Consider the following 20,194-nt stretch of genomic DNA (forward strand, 5'->3'; position numbering starts at 1 on the left):
CACTATAAAATTCTGCTTTCAGTTATGTAACACTGCAAAACTTTAACCATTTGGGCTGAAATCTTTTGTCCCAGGTACCTGCTGCAGGCTAAATATTTTGGAACATTTCAGTCAAAACAGTTCTGCCATTTCAGAGAAGGAATTTAGGGAAATATATAGTGTTTTGTCACATTAAAAAATCCTTACTATGGTTCCATTGAGGAGCTTGAACGCCCCATGCTTTGGAGCAGCGACTTGACATTTGGCAGGAGGGTGGGTTTTGTGGCAGGGATGTGCCTTTCGCTACTCCCAGGAAAATCTGTTCAAATTTGGCCAAGTTATAAGCTTTCTAAAATCTCAATTTGCATATGTTCAGTGGAGGTTTGTTAGAACTTTACAGCTAAAATAAAATCTGCAAAACTCCATCGCATTCAGCATACTCTAGCCTCTCGCAGTTCCAATGCGTGACTACTCCCACACCATACTAACTGAGCACGGTTTTTTGCCCAGGGCTACAGGGGCTCAGCAGGACTGTCCCTGTAATTGCAGCTGCAGAGGGGCTGAATGCAGGAAGACTGTCTCTTCTGTTACTCCTCGGGGAATTCTGTGCCACTGCGCAATGCAGAATTTTGCAGAAACTGACGTGCGCACAGAATTTCCTTTCCCCCACAGAAATGGGCTGAAGCGCTGCTAGCCTCACTGGGGTCCACTGGACTCAGCAGAGCCCAACTTGCACATAGAAGATACTACTGGGAGAAGCAGGAGGGAGCTAGAAGGTTCCTGGCAACTGCAATTCCCAGCATGTCCTGAGAGAAGGAGAGGGCTGCGGGCAGGAAACTCCGTGAAAGCCTGGTATCGACCATCAGGCTGTTTCTCCCTCTGGATCCCTGGGCTCTAGGAGAAAGGGGGATGGGTGTCTGGGCAAGGGAGAGCCCGCAGCTGGGCTCTGGGGAGGAGGGGTTGTGGATGTCTTGCCCCCTAGCTGGGCTCTGGTGGGGAGGGGTAAGGGGCAGAGAAAGAGGAACTGGGTTGTCATAGGGTTTTCTTTAACTCCCTACTCCTGGAGGAATTTTTGTGTGTCTGTACTGTTACAAAAGAACATAAGAACAACCATATTGGGTCAGACCAAAGGTCCATATAGCCCAGTATCCTGTCCTCCAACAGTCGCCAATGCCAGGTGCTTCAGAGGGAATGAACAGAACAGGTAATCGTCAAGAGATCCATCCCTTGTCACCAACACCTAGCAATACTTGCTGACAGCTATTCTGAAATACCAAAATAGTTGAAACTGTAGGGTTTATGTAGTGTTATTTTGACAATAAAATTTGCAATTTTAAAATATTGTGCGCAGAATATTTAATTTTTTGCTGCAGAATGCCCCCAGGAGTATTCTGTGCTCTCAGTCCCCCACCATATCTGCTGGTGCCTAGGCTGCATGGACTAGGAAAGTGCCTGATTCAAATATAGAGGGGACAAGAGCCAGACTCGGGAAGGGAAGGTGCAAATTGGGACAGAGTTGGGGTTGAGGAGGAAGATTTGAGACTGGGATCTGGCAGCTGGTGTGGTGTGGGTAAAGACAGAAACTGGAACTGGCAGCTGGAGGGGGAGGGGGTGCTGACACTAACTAGGCAAGGGCATAGCCTGGGAACAGGGAGACAGGGAGCTGGGGGGGAAAAGAAGAGGGGAAACTGGGGAGAAGGGGGAACAAAGACTGGGGATAGATGAGGAGTTGGAGAGACTGGGGAAGTAGACTACAACTGGGAATCACTTGGGAGAGAAGGCATGCAGGAGACCAGATCTGACAATGAGCCAGTGTGCAGGGGAGAACGGGAACAGGGTGGGAAAAGCGACTGAGACAATAAGCTAGGGAGGTAGGTGACTGGGAGGGCACTGGGAGACAGAGCTTGGATAAGGACCCCAGGAATGGAGACAGACAGACTCAACAAGGAGCCAGTAAGGGGGAACTGAGACTGACTGCAGAATGAGACTGGGACTGACTGAGCAAGGAGTCTTGGATGGTGAACAGGATAGGAAAAGATTGAGAGCAGGGCGTGAAGAGGAATTGACTCTAGGAGGGAGGGCAACAGATCAGATGAAAAGCCAGAAGGACTGGCACTAGCTGGGCAAGAAGACTAGAGGCAAGGAGCTGGGAGGAAACTGGGACTCAGATGAGCAGCCCTGAGGGGAAGACTAGGACTGGCTGAGCAAGGAGACTGGGAATTGGATGAGGAGCCAAGGATGGGCTCCTGGCTCCGCAGCAGGGAACCTGGAAGTCCTGAGAACCCTAGCTCAAGCCATGGTTTTCAAGACTTCCAGGCTCCCAGCTGTGAAGTTGAAAGCCTGACAACCTGGGATCCCCGGCTCAAGCCATGACTCTCAGGGTATGTTTACAATGCAATACAACACCCACAGCTGGCCCATGTCATCTGACTCAGGCTCATAGGACTATGAAACTGAAGAGTGGATGTCCAGACTTGGGCTGGAGTCTGGGCTCTGGGACCATGCCCCCTTGTGGGGTCCAACAGCCCAGACTTCAGCCTGAGCCCAGACAGCTACACTGCATTTTATAGTCCTGCAGCCTGAGCCCTGTGAGCCCAAGTCAGCTGACATGGGCCAGCCGTGGGTGTTTTATTGCAAGGTAGACATCCCCCCCCCACAGTTTAGGGGTCCAACATCGCAGCAGGCCACCAAGGCTCTCATGGCCTTCTGGCTCCCTGCCCCTGAGCCAGACTATCTGGCCAATTGGCACCCCATGCTGCCTGACTCCTGGGGAAGGTGGCCTCCTGGGCTACACATGCCTATCACAACATGTGGTATACCTAATCCAGTGCACTAAGTGCCCCAACAACAACCACGAGGGTGGAACCAGACAATCACTACGCTCCCAAATGAACTCACACAGGAGAACGATAAAAGACAAAAAACACTCTACCACTTGTGGGTGAACACTTTTCACAAAGCGATTGCTCTATATCTGACCTATCAGTCCTCATCCTCAAAGGAAACCTGCACAACGCTTTGAAAAGATAACCCTGGGAGCTTAAGTTATTACTCTACTAGACACCAACAATCATGGACTTGAACAGAGATACTGGATTTATGGCTTATTACAACAATCTGTAACACACAACCCCCTCTTTTTGTCCTGACTGCTGAGGTGTTAACAGGCCATTGTAACTTGAATGATCCCTTACAATGTGTTAACTACTTACGGGAAACAATCTGTTCCATATTGCATTTTGCTGCGATGCTGGGAGTTCCTTTCCCAGATTGAAGAAGAGCTCTGTGCTGCTTGAAAGCTTGTCTCTCTCACTAACAGAAGTTGGTCCAATAAAATATTACCTCACCCACCTTGTCTCTGTTTTACCCTGGGACTGACCCGGCAACAACTAAACTGCATATTCCCTACTCCCCACAGCTGCTGCCCTGATTCAAATCGGTTTCATGGCTACTAGCCAGGGATGGCAGCATATCAATCATGTCCTCTTCATTTAGCAGGTGCTGGAAATCTGGGAAGCCTATTTAGTTTCAGAAACACCATGTTTCAGCATTTCTGAAATGAAAATTTTCAGAACCCTGGTTCACAGGAACACAAAACAGAAATTCCAAATTTTGGCCCGCTCTGGTGTTGAATAAGTCAATTAATTTCTGTGGTTCATTTTTAAAGTTTATATGAATTCCTTATACACTAAAGGTACATCTGCACTTGAGCTGGAGGTATAACTTCCAGCTTGGATAGACATACGTGCCCTAGCTTTGACTGATCTTGTGCACTAAAAAAAGCAATGTAGTTGCAGGGAGCAGGATGGGTTAGTTATCCAGAATCCTGCTCAGGACCCTAGGTACTTACTCATGAATCTAGCCCATCCTGCCACCTGCCCACAGCAGCTACACTTCTATTTTTAGCATGCTGGCTCAATCAAAGCTACCCACATGACTCTACCCAAGCTGGAAATTACACCTCTGGCTCCATTGTAGACATACCCTAAGGTATTTTGTGATTTGTTTTCCTCCTCATACTTACTTTCCTTACACGAGTGCTTCTAAGGATTAATGAACACAAAGTGCTGACTGTTTATTATGTAGATCTTTGTCTTAGTTCCTTTCTCTAATGCCATTCCACTTAAAATGAACAAATTCTATGTTAATTTATACACAAAACAAACCAACTGACTTCAAATCAGATTTAAACTGAATGGAGCTGTATGGAGTTAAGGCACTGCAGAATTTGACCTTAGGTCTTTTATGATGTAATTTTTTTCAGATTCTGAATTTTCTCTATCATTGGTTCCCTCTCTTTTTCACATAGGCAAGAAATTCTAAGCATGGGATAGGAAATTTTGAACCTGAGATTTTTACCTTAACTTTTATGAATTTTTAAATAGCTCAGCTTCCCTTTTCTTCAGCGATACAGAACTTAATCTTTTAAATCTACAGTCAAACCAAAATGAAACTTTCTATTGTTGCAGAGCAACTGCATTGAGTTATGTTAGTATTTATAGACAGAGTGTACGTCTTCAATCCAGAGCTTGTCTGTGTAGGCTGAAAGAGATAACAATAATTTTGGCAGCCCTTTGTCCAGATGGTTCATGTTGGATTCAGTTTTTCCTTTATGTCATTGGGTATCTACTCTTTCCTCCAATGAAAATTAATTTTATTAGACAAACTATTTTCAAATTGAGTTCTCTAATAAGCAAAGAGTCCTCTGCCCTTCAACATAAAACTAATTTGCGGGGCAGCCGCTGAGAGAGAGTAGCCTGACTTACTCTCTCATGTATTTTTATTATACTTCATTTTCTTTTAAGTCACTTTCACTTCTCATCTTTCTTTTATCTTCCTATCTACTAGATATCTAATCTCTTTTCTTCTCCTTACAAAGCTTTTCCTTCAGTTGAGTCGTTTTGGTGGTATTAATACTATAGACGTTCACTGACTTTCTCTCACCTTCAAAATCCTATCTCCCTATTTCTCCATGTTGTTTTAGTTTCTACTCTCCTTCCATGTTCTTAGTTCTCCCCTCTCTCCCTCACTCCTCTGAGAACTCTGTCTCCTGTCAGTGTTCCTACTCTCTCTCTCCTGCCTTGACCAACATAACTGCCCCTCTCAATTCCCAAACTCCTCAGGACCCATCACTTAGGATTTACTAATCCAATAGTTGGCAGTGCCACCAATTATTTTTTCTACCTGCCTAGCCATGCCCCTGTGTAACTGTGATCTTTACCAGTAATGTTTCCCCATTCCCTCCCTTATGCCAATCCTCTCCACATGCTTCATCCTCTCCTGCTCTCACCTTCCCATCTTTTCCTTTTTCCAACAACAAAATTGGCTTAGTGTATAAACAATTCACATAATCTTTTTAAAAATTGACAGTAAATTTTTTAAAAGACTCTGTACCCCCTATGTTGTTATACTGCAGGATTAGGTGAAACCTCTTTGAAGCTGGTGGGTATAACAGCTGCTTTTCATTCAAGATAAATGTCAAATAGAATAGATAGCTGCAACTACAAGAGCCACTGTCCAAAATACATGCCACATGCAAGTCTGGAGTAAGAGTTGAGCCATACTGTCTGAACACAAACGCAGGGGAGCTGGATATTGCTTGAGGGAGCTGTGTGTATCGAAAGAAGCAACCGAATCACCACAGAAGCATAGAGAGAAGACAGCAAAGAAGCTCCAGAGACCACCAGAGAAGCCCTTACAGCATGACCTTGAGAAAAAGCTAAGATATCAAGTTTTGGGTAGCGTGCCATCTGGAAAGAGGGCTTGGAACCATGAGCAAAGAAACTATCTCCTGCCATTTGATTCCTGCTTGCATTCAGGGAAACAGGACTTTATGTACACTCTTTGTAAGTAAACAGAATTGCATCAAAGAAATACATGACCCCATCATTAATCTTTCCCCCAACAGAAACAGCCTCTAAGACCCCCAAAATTGGCTAACCATTTGGGCCAAAAAGGGATAACAAAATTATAGATACACACAAGTATACACACACACATTGATTCTGATAGTTATATATTTCTGTAACTCTTGTTCTCCTCTTCCTCTGGATGTTCTCCCACTTTTTGTGTGCTCTCATTCATATCTTGTCTAAACTCTAGGCTGTAGGACCTCTGGGGGAAAACGAATTGTTTTTATTTGTACCATGAGGTACCTACACTAGCACACTTCTGGGCACTATAAACAACAAGAAGCTCCTACCTATCAAGCATTGTCTATGAAGGAGGAGAAAGTTACATGTTCTGTGTGTATATAAATCTCCTCACTGTATTTTCTACGGAATGCATCCGATGAAGTGAGCTGTACCTCACGAAAACTTATGCTCAAATAAATTGGTTAGTCTCTAAGGTGCCACAAGTACTCCTTTTCTTTTTACAGACTTCTCTGTGGCAGTGTAGAGCTTATTTGAGTCACTCATGGAATAGGCCTTTGGTTCTGTTAAGATTATTCTATCCCACTGTGGAGCCCTTAGGGGGTCTCGGAGATAGTTGGATTTTAGGATTCAGACAGATCAGTAGAAACAGTCACAATCTTTTATACCATGTACTGATGTCATATGGCCAATATTAAAGGTGGGCTTGTTGTTTTTCATTCACTGGGCTGATTCCAACCCTCATTTGAGGTGTGTCATCCTCAAGTGACAGATGATACCCTACAGGTTTAATTTATGAAGGAATGTTAAGAATAGGTGTAAGGGAAATTCCATCCATTTCGGGGGGGGGGGGGGGGGGGGGGGGGGGGGGCGGGGAATAGACAGACACCTTCAGCTGTGATTCTAAAATAATGATATTCTAAGTGCTTCTTTTACAGTTTTTTCCTTCTTTTATTTTTAAGGAAAAAAGCTTTACAGCCTTTCCTCCGAATAACTTATTTCACCACCAACCAATCTGACTGCTATTATAAGAGCAGTCCTCATTGCTAGTGCATATGCCAAGTCATCTTATGGATGGATTGGGGCCACTGGGAGATGAAGCTCCCAGTGGCCCCAATTAAATTCACAGATTCTAAGGCAGAAGGGAACATCGTGGTCATCTAGTCTGACCTCCTGTATAACACAGGCCATAGAACTTCCCCAAAATAATTCCTAAACAGATATTTTAGAAAAATTTCCAATCTTGATTTAAAAATTGTCAGTGATGGAGAATCCACCACAATCTTGGTAAACTGTTCCAATAGTTAATAACTCTCACCATTAAAAAAATATATCTTATTTCCAGTCTGAATTTGTCTAGATTCAACTTTCAGCCATTGGATCATGTGATGCCTGTCTGCTAGACTGAAGAGCCCATTATTAAATATTTGTTTCCCATGTGGGTACTTATAGACAATAGTCAAGTCACTCTTTAACCTTCTCTTTGTTAAGCTAAAAGGACTGAGCTCCTTAAGTCTATCACTGTAGTGAATGTTTTCTAATCCTTTAATCATTCTTGTGGCTCTTCACTGGACCCTCTCCAATTTGAATTGTGGGCACCAGAACTGGACACAGTATTCCAGTAACGGTAGCACCAGTACCAAATACAGAGTAAAATAACCTCTCTACTCCTACTCGAGATCCCCCTGTTTCTGCATCTTTCTTTGATAGCCACCCTGTTATAATAAGCTTAACATTTCAGGGCTCTCTATCACCAGCGGGTGTTTATTTAGCACAAGGGTGGGAAAACTATGGCCCAGGGGGAGAATCCGACCCGTTAGACGTTTTAATACAGCCCTTAAGCTCTTGCCGAGGAGCGGGGTCGGAGGCTTGCTCTGCGCGGCTCCCAGAAGCAGCAGCACGTCCCCCCTCCCGCTCCTATGCGTATGGGCATCCAAGGAGCTCCGCACGCTGCCCCCGCCCCAAGTGCTGCCCACGCAGTTCCCATTGGCCAGCAAATGGGGTTAACGGGAGCTGCAAGGGAAGCACCTGCAGATGGGACAGCGCGCAAAGCCGCCTGGCCGTGCCGCCACATAGGAGCCAGAGGGTGGACATGCCGCTGCTTCCGGGAGCTGCTTGAGGTAAGCGCCATCCAGACCCCCTCCCACACACCAACTTCTTGCCCCCGCCCTGATCCCCCTCCCACCCTCCAAACCCCTCGGTCCCACCCTCCTGCACGCACCCCAGAGCCCTCACCCCCCCCACCCATACCCCTGCCCGAAGCCCCCTCCCACACCCTGAACTCCTCATTTCTGGCCCCACCCCAACCCCCACACACTCAGCCGGAGCCCTCACTCCCCCCACACCCCAATGCCCAATTTCGTGAGTATTCATGGCCCACCATACAATTTCCATATCCAGATGTGGCCCTCGGGCCAAAAAGTTTGCCCACCCCTGATTTAGCTGCTATATTATACATTTTGAAGTTATAGTGTACACTATCTGAATGATATTTGAATTGTATTTTCTTTTATTAATTCTGAAGAGTTATGTTGCCTCTAACTTGACATCATGTATTCTGAAAAGTGAGTTAGCAAAGCTGAAATCTTTTCATGTCAGAAGTAATTGAACTTAAAAATTAAAAACTTGAACTACCTAATAAGATGCTGCAGACCTCAGGTACTAACCCTGTAGGAATTTAGAGAAAGTTATGGAAATAAAATACGGAAAATTGGGATAAATTTTGGCTTGGCCAGAAGCTAAAATTCTTTGGTCTATTCTTAAGACGGTTTACTAAACACACATTTGTCTGGAGAAAAGCACAATCAAGAGCTACTGCTCCAAGTTTATTTTGTTTTGACTTGTTTAAATCAAAAGGGGCTTGCTGTATAATTTAGGTCTAAAATGCTGCCAGGCATGTGGGGCTCATCTTGGAAGAGATCAGAGTTTTTAAAATAGTAAAAAAAAGTAACCAACCACAAATAAATTACTAAACAACAGAGCATATCATTATCTTTGTGAGAAGCAAACTGGACAGACGGGAATTTAAAACAAACTTAGGGCAGGCCCAAAGATTTAAATTATACTATATACAAGAAATCGGATTTCGAGTCCCTCTCCATATCTCTCGCTTTCCAAGCAAGGAGCTAAACTTTTCTCAGCTAATAGAATAGCAACTATGATTTTAGGACATTACAGATGAAGTTCAGGTGAGAGATACAATGGACGGGAAAAGAGGGATTGTTATTTCTTATCAGTTACAATAATAAAAGCTGTAGTAATCTTCAGGACTCTAACAAAAACAGACACTCCTCTTCCCTCCTCCGACCTTTCTTAAACTGGCTCCTATTCAACACTCCAAGGAGAAATTATGTCTGTCAGATTGCTACAGACTTCTCTCAGGGGAACCACTCTAACAGGATTATTAAGGAATTTTAATGACTATCTGTGCCTTTCAAAAACAGTCTTCTTCAGGTGAAAGGTTCTGGTGAGTTTTTCTAGTAAATTTTGCTAATCAGAGGTATTAGACACCCTTTTAATCCTAAAAGAAAGGGAATTAGATATCTTGTGAAATCTTCCCAGGAAAAGAGCAAGAAAGCCCATAAACTGAAGTTGCCAATGAGACTGCAAATGCTGAACAATAAAGAAAACAAAATGGCCCTCGTTACAATTCTGATGATATAACCAAGAAAGGGAAAGAAAAGTTTCAGTTCTTTGAACAGATCCCTTCTATCTAAGAAAAGGAACCCATAAAGTAAAGAAATAGAAACACTTTGATTCCATCTGCTATGTTCTGCATCAAGAATGAGGGTTTCTTCAGGACTCTGTTTTTTGGGGTTTTTTTTAATTGGAAATTCTAGTTCCACTTGCTGACACGGAACACTCAAAATCAGAAAAATCACAGAAAGCTGTGATTTATTTTATCTACAGAAATACTAGAAGAACAAAGATAATCCAGTCATGACACTTAAAAATGCAACATACATCAACTACTGAATATATTTTGTTGCACAAAAGCAAAAACCAAAAAGACATATCCTACTACAAAGATGAGGTAAGTAAGAACTGGACATTCAGCTAGAAAATAATCCCTTGTAATGCTTCCAGTAATCTTGCTTTAGATCTTTATAGGATGTTGTGTCAAGATAGTAATGTTGGGTGAAAGAGCAGACAGCTCTAAGAAAATGCATTGTAAATCTCAGTTGGAGAGATTAACCTGAACCTGGCTACTACTTGGGCTGCACCTCCAATGGAGCAAACTCTAGTCTGATTAGCATAATCTAGTTTGTCTATCAGTACATTTACAGCACTAAACAGTAAAGTACAAGATACATAAAAATCTATTTTGGCTTTTTAACTCCAATACAGATACTATATTAAAACATTAAACTTGGAAGATAATTGCTGAACTTCCAAAGCACTTCTCATTTAGCTTGACTAACATGGTCCTGATTGAGACTAAATGGAATGCAGCAAAAAAAGTTCTACATTTAACAGCAACTTCATTAAGGTGGAACTCAGTGGTCTTTTTGGAAAGAAATACATATGAATAATTAGCAAGATTCAGATTATTAATGAACAGTGGTGACAACATTCTACAAATTTGAGTTACAACCACCAAAAAGTTTTCAAAAACTTTCATATAAAGTTTGTTGCTGTTAAAAAAAAAAAAAAAAAAGTAAAGTAAGTTTAGGCTCTATCCCATTTAGCACAGGCAAATGTGAATTGGAAGAGTACTTGAGGCAGCTTACTCAGATTGATAGTAACTCTCCACAGCACCACTGTAGAACATGTACTCATAACATTCTCCCTAAAGAATTTGGTTAGGAAGGTTTCTCTATACTACTATATATGTATAGGCCATACAGCCTTTATTATTCCAACAGTTTAAATCCTTCCCTCTTCTCTCTGCATAACAGCTCCCCTATCCCATTATTCCTCTCCCCCAGCTCTATCAAGTTACCTGCCTCCTTCCTCTTTCCTATATAAAATCAATCAAAGGAGGGACAGACTGGTGCAATATGATACCTCTTTCCTTCTTTTTCTTTCCTCCCTGTCACAATAAGAGAAGACTCCTAAATTCAATCTCAAAACCAGTTCCTCTCGCCCTGACAGCTTCTTTCAGGACCCCCTCCTGGAGGAGGCTGCAGCAGCTTGTGGTGCTCCAGAGGAAACCCCTTTTGTTGAATGGAGCAAACAGTTCAATTGTGTTACTACTAGGAGTGGTTCTGAAACTCAGAAGTGGGCTCTATAAATAGGGAAACTGGGAATACATCATCAGAATTTAAATTTAATTAAAGCACATGTTGCTGTTCAACTTGCAAGGACCTCTGAAATAGGGATGTAAATACCATTTTAAAAGTTAACCGTTTAAACGATAAAGTGTTGTTTAAATGGTTAACCAATTAAGTGTCTGGGCTCATGCCATCTGCAGGGTGTGTGGCCACTGGGGTTGGCAGGCCAGCTGGCCGGCCGGCCCAGGGTTAATGGCTAAGGCAGGTTAACCGGTAATGCTTACAAGTTAACCTTTTGCATCGTTTCTCTGAAATATCTAGTTCAGGTGTATAACTGCATTTAAAGAGGAGTCTACAGTAGTTGACAAAGTATACAAGACAATTTTGGCAGTGCTAAGGTTCTATATAGAAACTTGTAGTTTAGTCTCTTTGACTGACAGGCTAACCTCAAACATTCTTAATGAGTACAGAAGTGGGAGGTGGAGTTTATTAAAGACCTTTTTGGCCATTGGTGAGAAGGGAGGGGAGCCAAAGAAGTTATAAATTCTGCTTCTTCTCCCAGTGTAGGGTTAGCAAGCCATAACCGAGAGTACTACTGTGAAACCCCTCTTGAAAATATCCTGCTTACGTACCCGCAGTTTATGCTTTACAATATTTGTAAGCATAGTTGCTCTTGTTTTTGCCACAATCATATTGTTCTACTTCACTTTTCTTCATTGAATCTCTTTTCACAAGCACACTAAGTAAATCTGCACCTTGCACCTCTTCACTTTATTGGGAACTCATAACTAGTGACCACTAGATTTGGCATTTTTGTCCACTCTCAAAGCACACTATTTGGTGCCATGCTCAGCTGATCAGAAGAGAACACTGACACTCCCAAATCCTTTCCGTTTAGTGGGTATTGCTTTTGCTATGTGGTATCGCAAGAAACACATTATTTGGCAGGGGAGGAGAGCCCTGAAGTGTAAATCAGAATAAAAAATGGAGATGTATGAGTTACTCTATATACACTAATAGTTCACATTAGTGTAAATATGTTTTTAGCACATGTATTAAATATGCATGTGAAAAAGATCTGGGGTTTTGGTGGATAATTTGCTGCAAGTGAGCTCCTAGTGCAATGCTGTGGCCAAAAGGGCTAATGTGATCCTCAGAGGCATAAACAGGGGAATCTTGAGAAGGGATAGAGAGGTTATTTTATCTCTGTATTTGACACCGGTTCACGTGATGCTGGAATACTGTGTCCAGTTCTACTGTTCACAATTCAAGAAAGATATTGCAAAATTGGAGAAGGTTCAGAGAAGAGCCACAAGAATGATTAAAGGAGTAGAAAACATGCCTTAAAGTAACAGACTCCAGGAGCTCAATCTATTTAGCTTAATAAAGAGAAGGTTAAAGGGTGACTTGATTACAGTCTATAATTAGTACCTACGTGAGGAACAATATTTAATAATGGGTTCTTCAATCTAGCAGAGAAAGGCATAATCTGACCCAATTGTTGGACAAATTCAGGCTGGAAACGAGGCATAAATAACTATTGGAACAATTTACCAAGGTTTGTGGTGTACTCTCCCCCTTAATAACAATTTTTCAATCAAGATTGGGTGTTTTTCTAAAACATATGCTCTAAGAATTATTTTGGGGAAGATCTACGGTCTGTGTTATACAGGAGGTCAAACTAGATGATCATAAAGGTCCCTTCTGGGCTTGGAATCTATGAATCTATTAACAAAAATGTAGTCGCTGTGCATATTCAATAACCACATTAAAACATCTGTGTTTTAACATTTTCCTAAAATATCAAAAACAATCAGACTAGACAATTGCTTACAATTCCATTTGATGTTTAAATTAAAGCCAGTTTTTTAATTAAGAGCATAAAAGATTAAACCAGCAAACCTACAAAATGTATATTTATGTTAAAAAACCTTGTGCAAGTTTTTTTAAAAAGGAATTCTATAAAAGAGGTTTCTAAAGATGTCTCTTTCCTGAGACTTTGTATTCCAATTTTTATTCCTCTTTTTCCAAAAATCTAGACAGCCAATTTATGACTCTGTGGGAAAAAGAGGTTTTTATAAAATGGAAGGGTTTCACAATCTTATCTATAGTGTCATGAAGCAGCAACTCTATAATTCTGCCTTTTATCATTTACATTAATGCACAGTATAGGACAACACACAGCCTTTCACTTTAGGATAGGTAGATTCAAATATCAAGCCACCAGGAAATATTCTTACCCTACTTTCTACAGTATGTTTGTCCATATCTCAATACCACTACACAAATGGCACGATTAGCAGCCTGCTCAAGAAAAGCCCAAGGTTGGAACAGCAAGAGATATTTGCAGGTCGGGATCAAGGTGTATTAGCTGAAGTATAATAGGTCAACTTGACAAGCAGCTGTCTATACATTGCCTTTCTTTAGCCAGTGTTATGAGTTTCGTTTTCTTAAAACTAGGTTCACCCATCACTTTTAAAAACGTAATAAAGATGAATTGAAAGATTTTTGTTAACTTAGGTCAGAATGGTGAGAAAAGGTACCACTTATCACTGTAAAAAATGCATAATTTAACAGTCTTATCATACTAATTAAAGTCCAGTACAACTAAATTGCTGGAACCAAAGGTTCACTGAAAATGAATGTGACATAAATAGTTACTGGTTTTTGGTTTCTCATATGAACTAGATGTTTATAATTGGTACTTAGCTGACAGACAACTCCAGAAACTGAAGTTCTTGCTATTTGTCCACACAACAAGTACAATACTATGCTGTTCAGATGCCCCTCTGTCAGAGGAACCACCTGCAGAGCTAAAAAAGATAGCTCAGTCACCATTCAGTTCCTTCACCTGGTAGATCAGACTGCCAACATTCACAGAGTTTAAGGTCATAAAGGACCCTTAAATATCTAGGTCTATAGCTGTATATCAGAGGCCTTTAAATTTCATCCAGTTGACACTGTATTGAGCCCTATCAATAAATTGTGTTTGACTAAAGCCTTTCTTGGAGAAAGGCATCCAGACTTGATCTGAAGACATCAAGCACTAGAGAATTCACCACTACCCTTGGTAGTTGGGTCCAATGGTTAATCACCCTCATTGTTAAAAATTTGAGCCTTATTTCTAGTTTGAATTTGTCTGGCTTCAGCTTCTAGCCATTGCTTCTTGTTATACCTTTCTCCACTACATTAAAAAGCCCTTTGGTACCCAGTATTTTGCCCCGTGAAGGTATTTATACACTATATACACAAGTCACCACTCAATCTTAGAATATCAGGGTTGGAAGGGACCTCAGGAGGTCATCTAGTCCAACCCCCTGCTCAAAGCAGGACCAACCCCCCAATTTTTGCCCCAGATCCCTAAATAGCCCCCTCAAGGATTGAACTCACAACCCTGAGTTTAGCAGGCCAATGCTGAAACCACTGAGCTATCCCTCCCCCAATCTTATTTTTGATAAGCTAAACAGATTGATCCCTTTAAGTCTTCCACTTTAAGGTATTTTCTGCAACCATCAAATAATTTTTGTGTCTCTTTTCTGCAACCTCTCCAATTTTTGAACATCCTTTTTAAAAAGTGTACACCAGAACTCTATGCAGTATACTAGTATCAGTCTCATCAATGCCATATATGGAGGTAAAAATCACATCCCTATTCTTGCTTACTACTCCCCCATCTATACATCCAAGGATCACATTAGCCCTTTGTACCACAACATCAAGGTCATGTTGAGTTGCTTGTCCATTATGACTCCTAGATCCTTTTCACAGTCAGCGCTTTAGGATACAGTCTCCCATTCTGTGGGCATGGCTTGCATTTCTTGTTCCTAGATGTATAACAATAGTACTGAATTTTGTTATGGGAACACTTGTCCACTCAGAACTGAACTGCGACTGCCAATCCATCTCACTTAGGCCATTTTTTAACCTCCAGATGGTAAACACTTTGAGTCACTAATGATCAGGGTTAAATTCCAACAAGTAGTAAAAGGTGGAGCACCAAGTTCCCTAAACCATCCAATTCCTCCCCCAAATTAGTGTTTTCAAAGTAAATTCCTAGTCACCATTAACCAGCAAGAGTCAAATTACCTTATGAATTCCAGAAAAATGCTTAGGTTTGCTTTTTTTTCCTTACTAGTAACCACAATTGTACTTATTTAAAACTATAACAGCGTAATACCAGAGGCATAGACAACTGTAGGCACGGTACACACGATGTGTATCATTAAGAGGGGAGCCCTGGTACAGAAGCTGGCCCCATGGCAGAAGCGTGGAGAAGCAGCCCTGGCTGACCCACTGCCTATTCAGTTTTGGCCCCACAGTCCTTCCATCATGCTGGGGAGCAGGGGGCCAAACTGAGTCATTGGTATTGTGACCTGGTGCACAAGGGTCACAGATCCACTCAGGGTAGGCCCCGCGGCCTGTTGAGTGAGTGGTGTTAAAACCTGACACATGCGGGTCACAGAGCCACTCAGACTCAGGTACAGGGCCAAACCTAAATGGCACTGCTACCCTCACACACTAGGTCACACCAGTCATTCAATTTTGGCCCCGCAGCACCCATCTTCACTGAAGAGCCATGGGACAAAACCTGGGTGGGTAGTCAGCACTGCTTCTCAATGTTGCTGCCATAGGCCGTCTCCCGCACCAGGGATTCCCCCCACAGAAGCCTGCCCAGCCTCACCCTGCTTCCAGAAGTCCATGTCCCCTTTGCTGAGCCCACAGGACTCGCTCATCAAGAGCCTCAAGACCTACTATAAGTACAGGGAGCTGGAGTGAGCACCTGCATAGGGTAGCAGGCCAGGAGAGGGGCAGTGGAGAGCCCCAAAGTGGAAGAACACCAGGGTTCAGTTGTGCAAACCATGTAAAAAATTTCTGGGGATACTCCTATGTAATACTTTTCATTTTATTATACGCTTTTAAAAAAATACATACAGCTTTTATCCTATCAAGGAATGCACACAACTGTGTCAACAAATGCTTCATATTCTACAACTCAGTTATCATGCCATAGAAAACATGTCACCAGCAAGCAAATGGAAAGTGTCAGCTCTGGGCATAAAGCAGCATGGAGGTTGAGGCAAGGGAATAATGTCAATATTCTCATAATGCCCACTCATTTTCATTTGCATATTCATTGCAGTTTAGTAAAATATAAAGAGCCCATCTTTAAATAGAAAATAATGTAATTGCTTAAGACCAGATAACACTTACTTCAATGGTATATGTCTGGTCATGTTTGATCATTTCTCTACTGCGTAAAGTCCTCATTATAGCAAACTCCGCAGTAGCAGATGCTCCTCTTTGGTGTGTGGCTGTCTCATCACCCTGTGACCTGTCAATATCAGGACTATCTTGTATAGATTCTTCATCTTTGGTGTTTGATGCCTTTTTCTTTTTTTTCTGCTTCTTGGATGCACTCTGCCCATCAGATTGTGCTTTCCGTTGCCTAAACTGGGCAAGCTGCACATAAGAGAAAATCCTGTTAAGGTGAAAGTTGTCTTCTTTATTACTAATGACACCAATTATGAGAGCTTATGGACTGTTCTACATAAATCTTCTGACTAATCTCTGTAGAAAACAAAGCTGAGGTTAATGCTGCATATTCCAAATACCCTTCGATACAATTTAATATAAGCATGAAAATAATGTTTAAAATGTACAATATATAAGCAGCATAATGATAATTTAATATAGGTCTTGCAGGTTTCATAACAATAAGTATGTACTTATTGGACAGCTATCTAGAAATCAAAAGATTCGAAGTTAAACAAAGCACAAAGGTGATAAAATAACCTTTGATCTCATTTTCTTAGGGAAACTTAAATTTCTCTAATTTTATAATAATTACCTTACACACCAACAAGACTATGAAACTCATTTTATCTGCTTTGAAATAAAACCAGAAGAACAACCCTTTCTAATACCAAATATGTATCACTGCACTCTTCAGAAAAAACTACTTTTAGAAATCAAGAAAACCAGCCCAAGCTACTAACAAAACATAGAAGAAAGTAAAATACATCTTTAGAAAATCATCTAACAAAAGAAAAACAAGCAAATTACAAGATACTCTACCTTGTAGCAAAACATGATGATAAATAAAAAGTCGCAGGTGATCCAGACACAGCACAGTTGAAAAACCAATTAGTACGTAAGCAATCCAAATACTCTAAGACACTGCCTTTTACAGAGCTTATCACTTTTAATCAGATGTAACAATTTACATGTGAAAATCCATTTAGAATATATTTTTCTTAACTGGAACAGAATTTCTGTTCAAGAAAGAAAAATAATAATGTCTTTTACAAATGTAAAGACAAAATTAAACTGACATTAACAAAGTGTTATCCATCACCAGGTTTTATGCTCCCACCTCAAAAAGTCCAACATTTATGATTGCTGCAAACCATATTACTTTATTAAGCACGTACACTTACAAACACAACAACATTTAAACATAGCCCTAGACTTTCATATCTATTTTACGTCCATTAATACCAATCTTTCTGTTAAACCCACTGTCAACTTGGAAAAAAAGTTTCTATCAAATAATACAAGAATATTGGAATTTTTGCTCATGATATTCACCAATCCAGAGAGCCAGGCTTCCATTCAAACTCTTTGTCAACGCTCAAGTGGATCAATCAGGATTTCCAATTTGGCAAAGATCTCCCCTTCCCAGTCTCTGTTCTGTCACAATGCAAGCTGTCACTTTTGTGTTTTCTAATTGTCATTAAACCTCAAGATAGATGAGAAAGCCATAAATTAAACATAGATGCTACTTGCAAATCAACTATGATTTCTTCCATAGCTAATACTTTTGTCTCACTGCAATAAAAGATGTTCTTATTTTCCCAACAGGATTCTGCAGCCTCAGGACAGCTGACAATGTGGAATATAGCTTCTGCTCTGCTCAGAAGGACCTTGAGATTTGCTGAGCAAAAAATGCTCACCTACGTATTTAGCATTTATTTCCGCTTTCTCTTCATTACATCCCTAACTAGTTTAAATATTTAACAAGGCTTTTTCTATTTTTAAAATAAATAAAACTTTTTAATATTTCAGAACATTTGCCAGAGAATAAGTATTTTACACCAGGGAGAGAGAAGAGATTCCCCACCACCACGCTGAGGTAAGGAATAGGATACATCATAGACTTATCTTCTTAACAGAGGGAAGAGTGAGGATACTAATTTGCTAGCTCTTCACGATACCAATACATGTTCTGAGGGCTTGTCCATACAGTGTGGCAAATTGCACCAAAGGGGTGTGATTTGTAAAGCATTGTAACTGGCCCGTGTCAGGGTGGATTTGATTTAAATCAAATCGATTTAAATCATGATTTAAATCACTAGTCAGGAAGACTCAATTTAATCATGGATTTCTACATAAAAAGTGCATTCTTGTTGGTTGTTATAACCTTAATACATATTCTTCACAACTCAGAGACAGATGTAGGTTTCATTTTTAGAAGGTACACACTATACATTTTTAAGTGATTTATTTTGAAAACTTTTCAGATTAGTTTTATAGCTATATCAGAAAATGAATGATTGTTTGGTTATTTCATTTACCAAAGGTAATTGAAGCAGATATTTATGAAGTCATTGGGAGGTGAACTATCATTAATATTTGGAGGATTTTCTTGCCATGCTGTATTTGGAGAAGATCACCACCAGACAGACATTTAAATTATTTTATTTAACTAAAACGACAATGTTATGTATTCTGGATTTTTTTCTTCAACAGCAAACATATAATATTTTAACAAAACAAGCATATGAATTTTCGAATTTAGTTAAACATTCAAGTTTTTTAAAATCAGGTTTGTTTTTCTTAAAATTGTTTTAACTAAAATAGTTAAATGAAATATTTTAAAAAAACAAAACAAAAAGTAAATCGACCGTGTCTGCCAGGTCAACATGAGAAACTTAAAATATTGGCTTCTGTGGTTAACTCAGTTGTTTTCACCTTCATTTTCCTGTTTGTTCATAATCTTGGGGGGGGAAAAAAACAAACAAAACAAAAAACCAAGCTTTCCTGCTTTTTCAGGTTCCAAACGATTTCTCAATTTGGAATGAATTAGTCCAAAGGAAGAATATATTCTTTCTTCGCTGGCAGAAGAAGCTCCTGCTGTTAAAAGTGAGAGTATCACTTCAACAGTCTCTGAATCCAAGTGCTTAAGTGACTTCCACCAGTTCACTGGTGTGATTTTCTTTAAAACACCATCAGCAAACATATGTTTCTTGAATGGTTCACCCTTAGCTCTGAAGTTTATTATAGTTGACATTATGGAGGGATGACTGCTGGATGTCCATGTCATAGCCAACTCCTCTTCTTCAGCAGTTAAGGTTTGACCCCGGTACCGAGTATTGAGAATATTCGCAAGAAAATGAGCTGGAGATAGTGCTTGTCCCATTCATTTTTTTAATGCCTGTAATTTAACTCTGTCATTGCATATTTCTCTTTTTAAGATCTCACTCAGTTCCTTCCAACAGCATCAGCAATAAAACAGCTATTTCCCTGCATTTTGTTCAAGGCTACAGAAATAGGCTTCAGGGTACTCAGGATGTGTTCAACATTTCTCTTAAGCCCGATGTTGAGAACTTTGGCTGTGACAATGCCATCTATTTTTTCACAATTTTGTTCACAAACTGTCATCAGATTAGGCCAGTTCTTGATACAGTGCTCAAAACAGTCCACTACTGAGTTCCATCGCACGTCTTGTGGGAGAGTTAGCTTGGTTCCTCCCACTTTTTTCAGAGCAGCTGCTGCAAAGTGGTTGTTAACGGAAGTATTTTAATTTTTAGCCACCCTGGCCCATGTAGACCCTGCTGGTGAGCTCTAAAAGGCAACTAGTTTGCATTAACATAGTCCCGTTTGAGACTGTATGTTACCTCAACAAAACAGCTAGCTAAGTCATTCTTGTCATAAGCAAAACCCAGAGTATTTTCTAAATGAGACAACTGGTGCAAGCTGGTGGGTGTGGCCTTCAGAAGTAAGTATTGAGAAATTTTTAAGAGAGGTAGACTGTGTCAGAGATCAAGCATTCTCTTCCCAAACTTGATCACATATTTTTATGTTACCTAAAGCCAGCTTGCAACCCTAACATTGTCTCTGCAGCTAAAG

The 20,194-nt window shown here is 40.8% G+C and overlaps 1 protein-coding gene across 19 annotated transcripts in view; it reads right to left on the bottom strand.

The window, feature by feature from the left end:
• Positions 1 to 20,194, bottom strand: part of AKAP9 (A-kinase anchoring protein 9) — a 210,018-nt gene that overhangs the window by 152,142 nt on the left and 37,682 nt on the right. For 14 of the 19 annotated variants that reach the window (XM_043541209.1, XM_037890710.2, XM_037890717.2 and 11 more), the window contains exon 2: positions 16,277 to 16,525. The exons of 4 other annotated variants lie outside the window; for them this stretch is intronic. In XM_043541209.1, coding sequence (XP_043397144.1) covers positions 16,277 to 16,525 — 249 coding nt within the window. Of the gene's footprint in view, positions 1 to 16,276; positions 16,526 to 20,194 lie in introns of those variants that run through there. One more of the 19 variants, XM_037890718.2, reaches the window with a different exon arrangement.

The sequence above is a fragment of the Chelonia mydas genome, chromosome 2, assembly GCF_015237465.2.
Source record: "Chelonia mydas isolate rCheMyd1 chromosome 2, rCheMyd1.pri.v2, whole genome shotgun sequence".
NCBI classification, from domain to species: Eukaryota; Metazoa; Chordata; order Testudines; family Cheloniidae; genus Chelonia; species Chelonia mydas.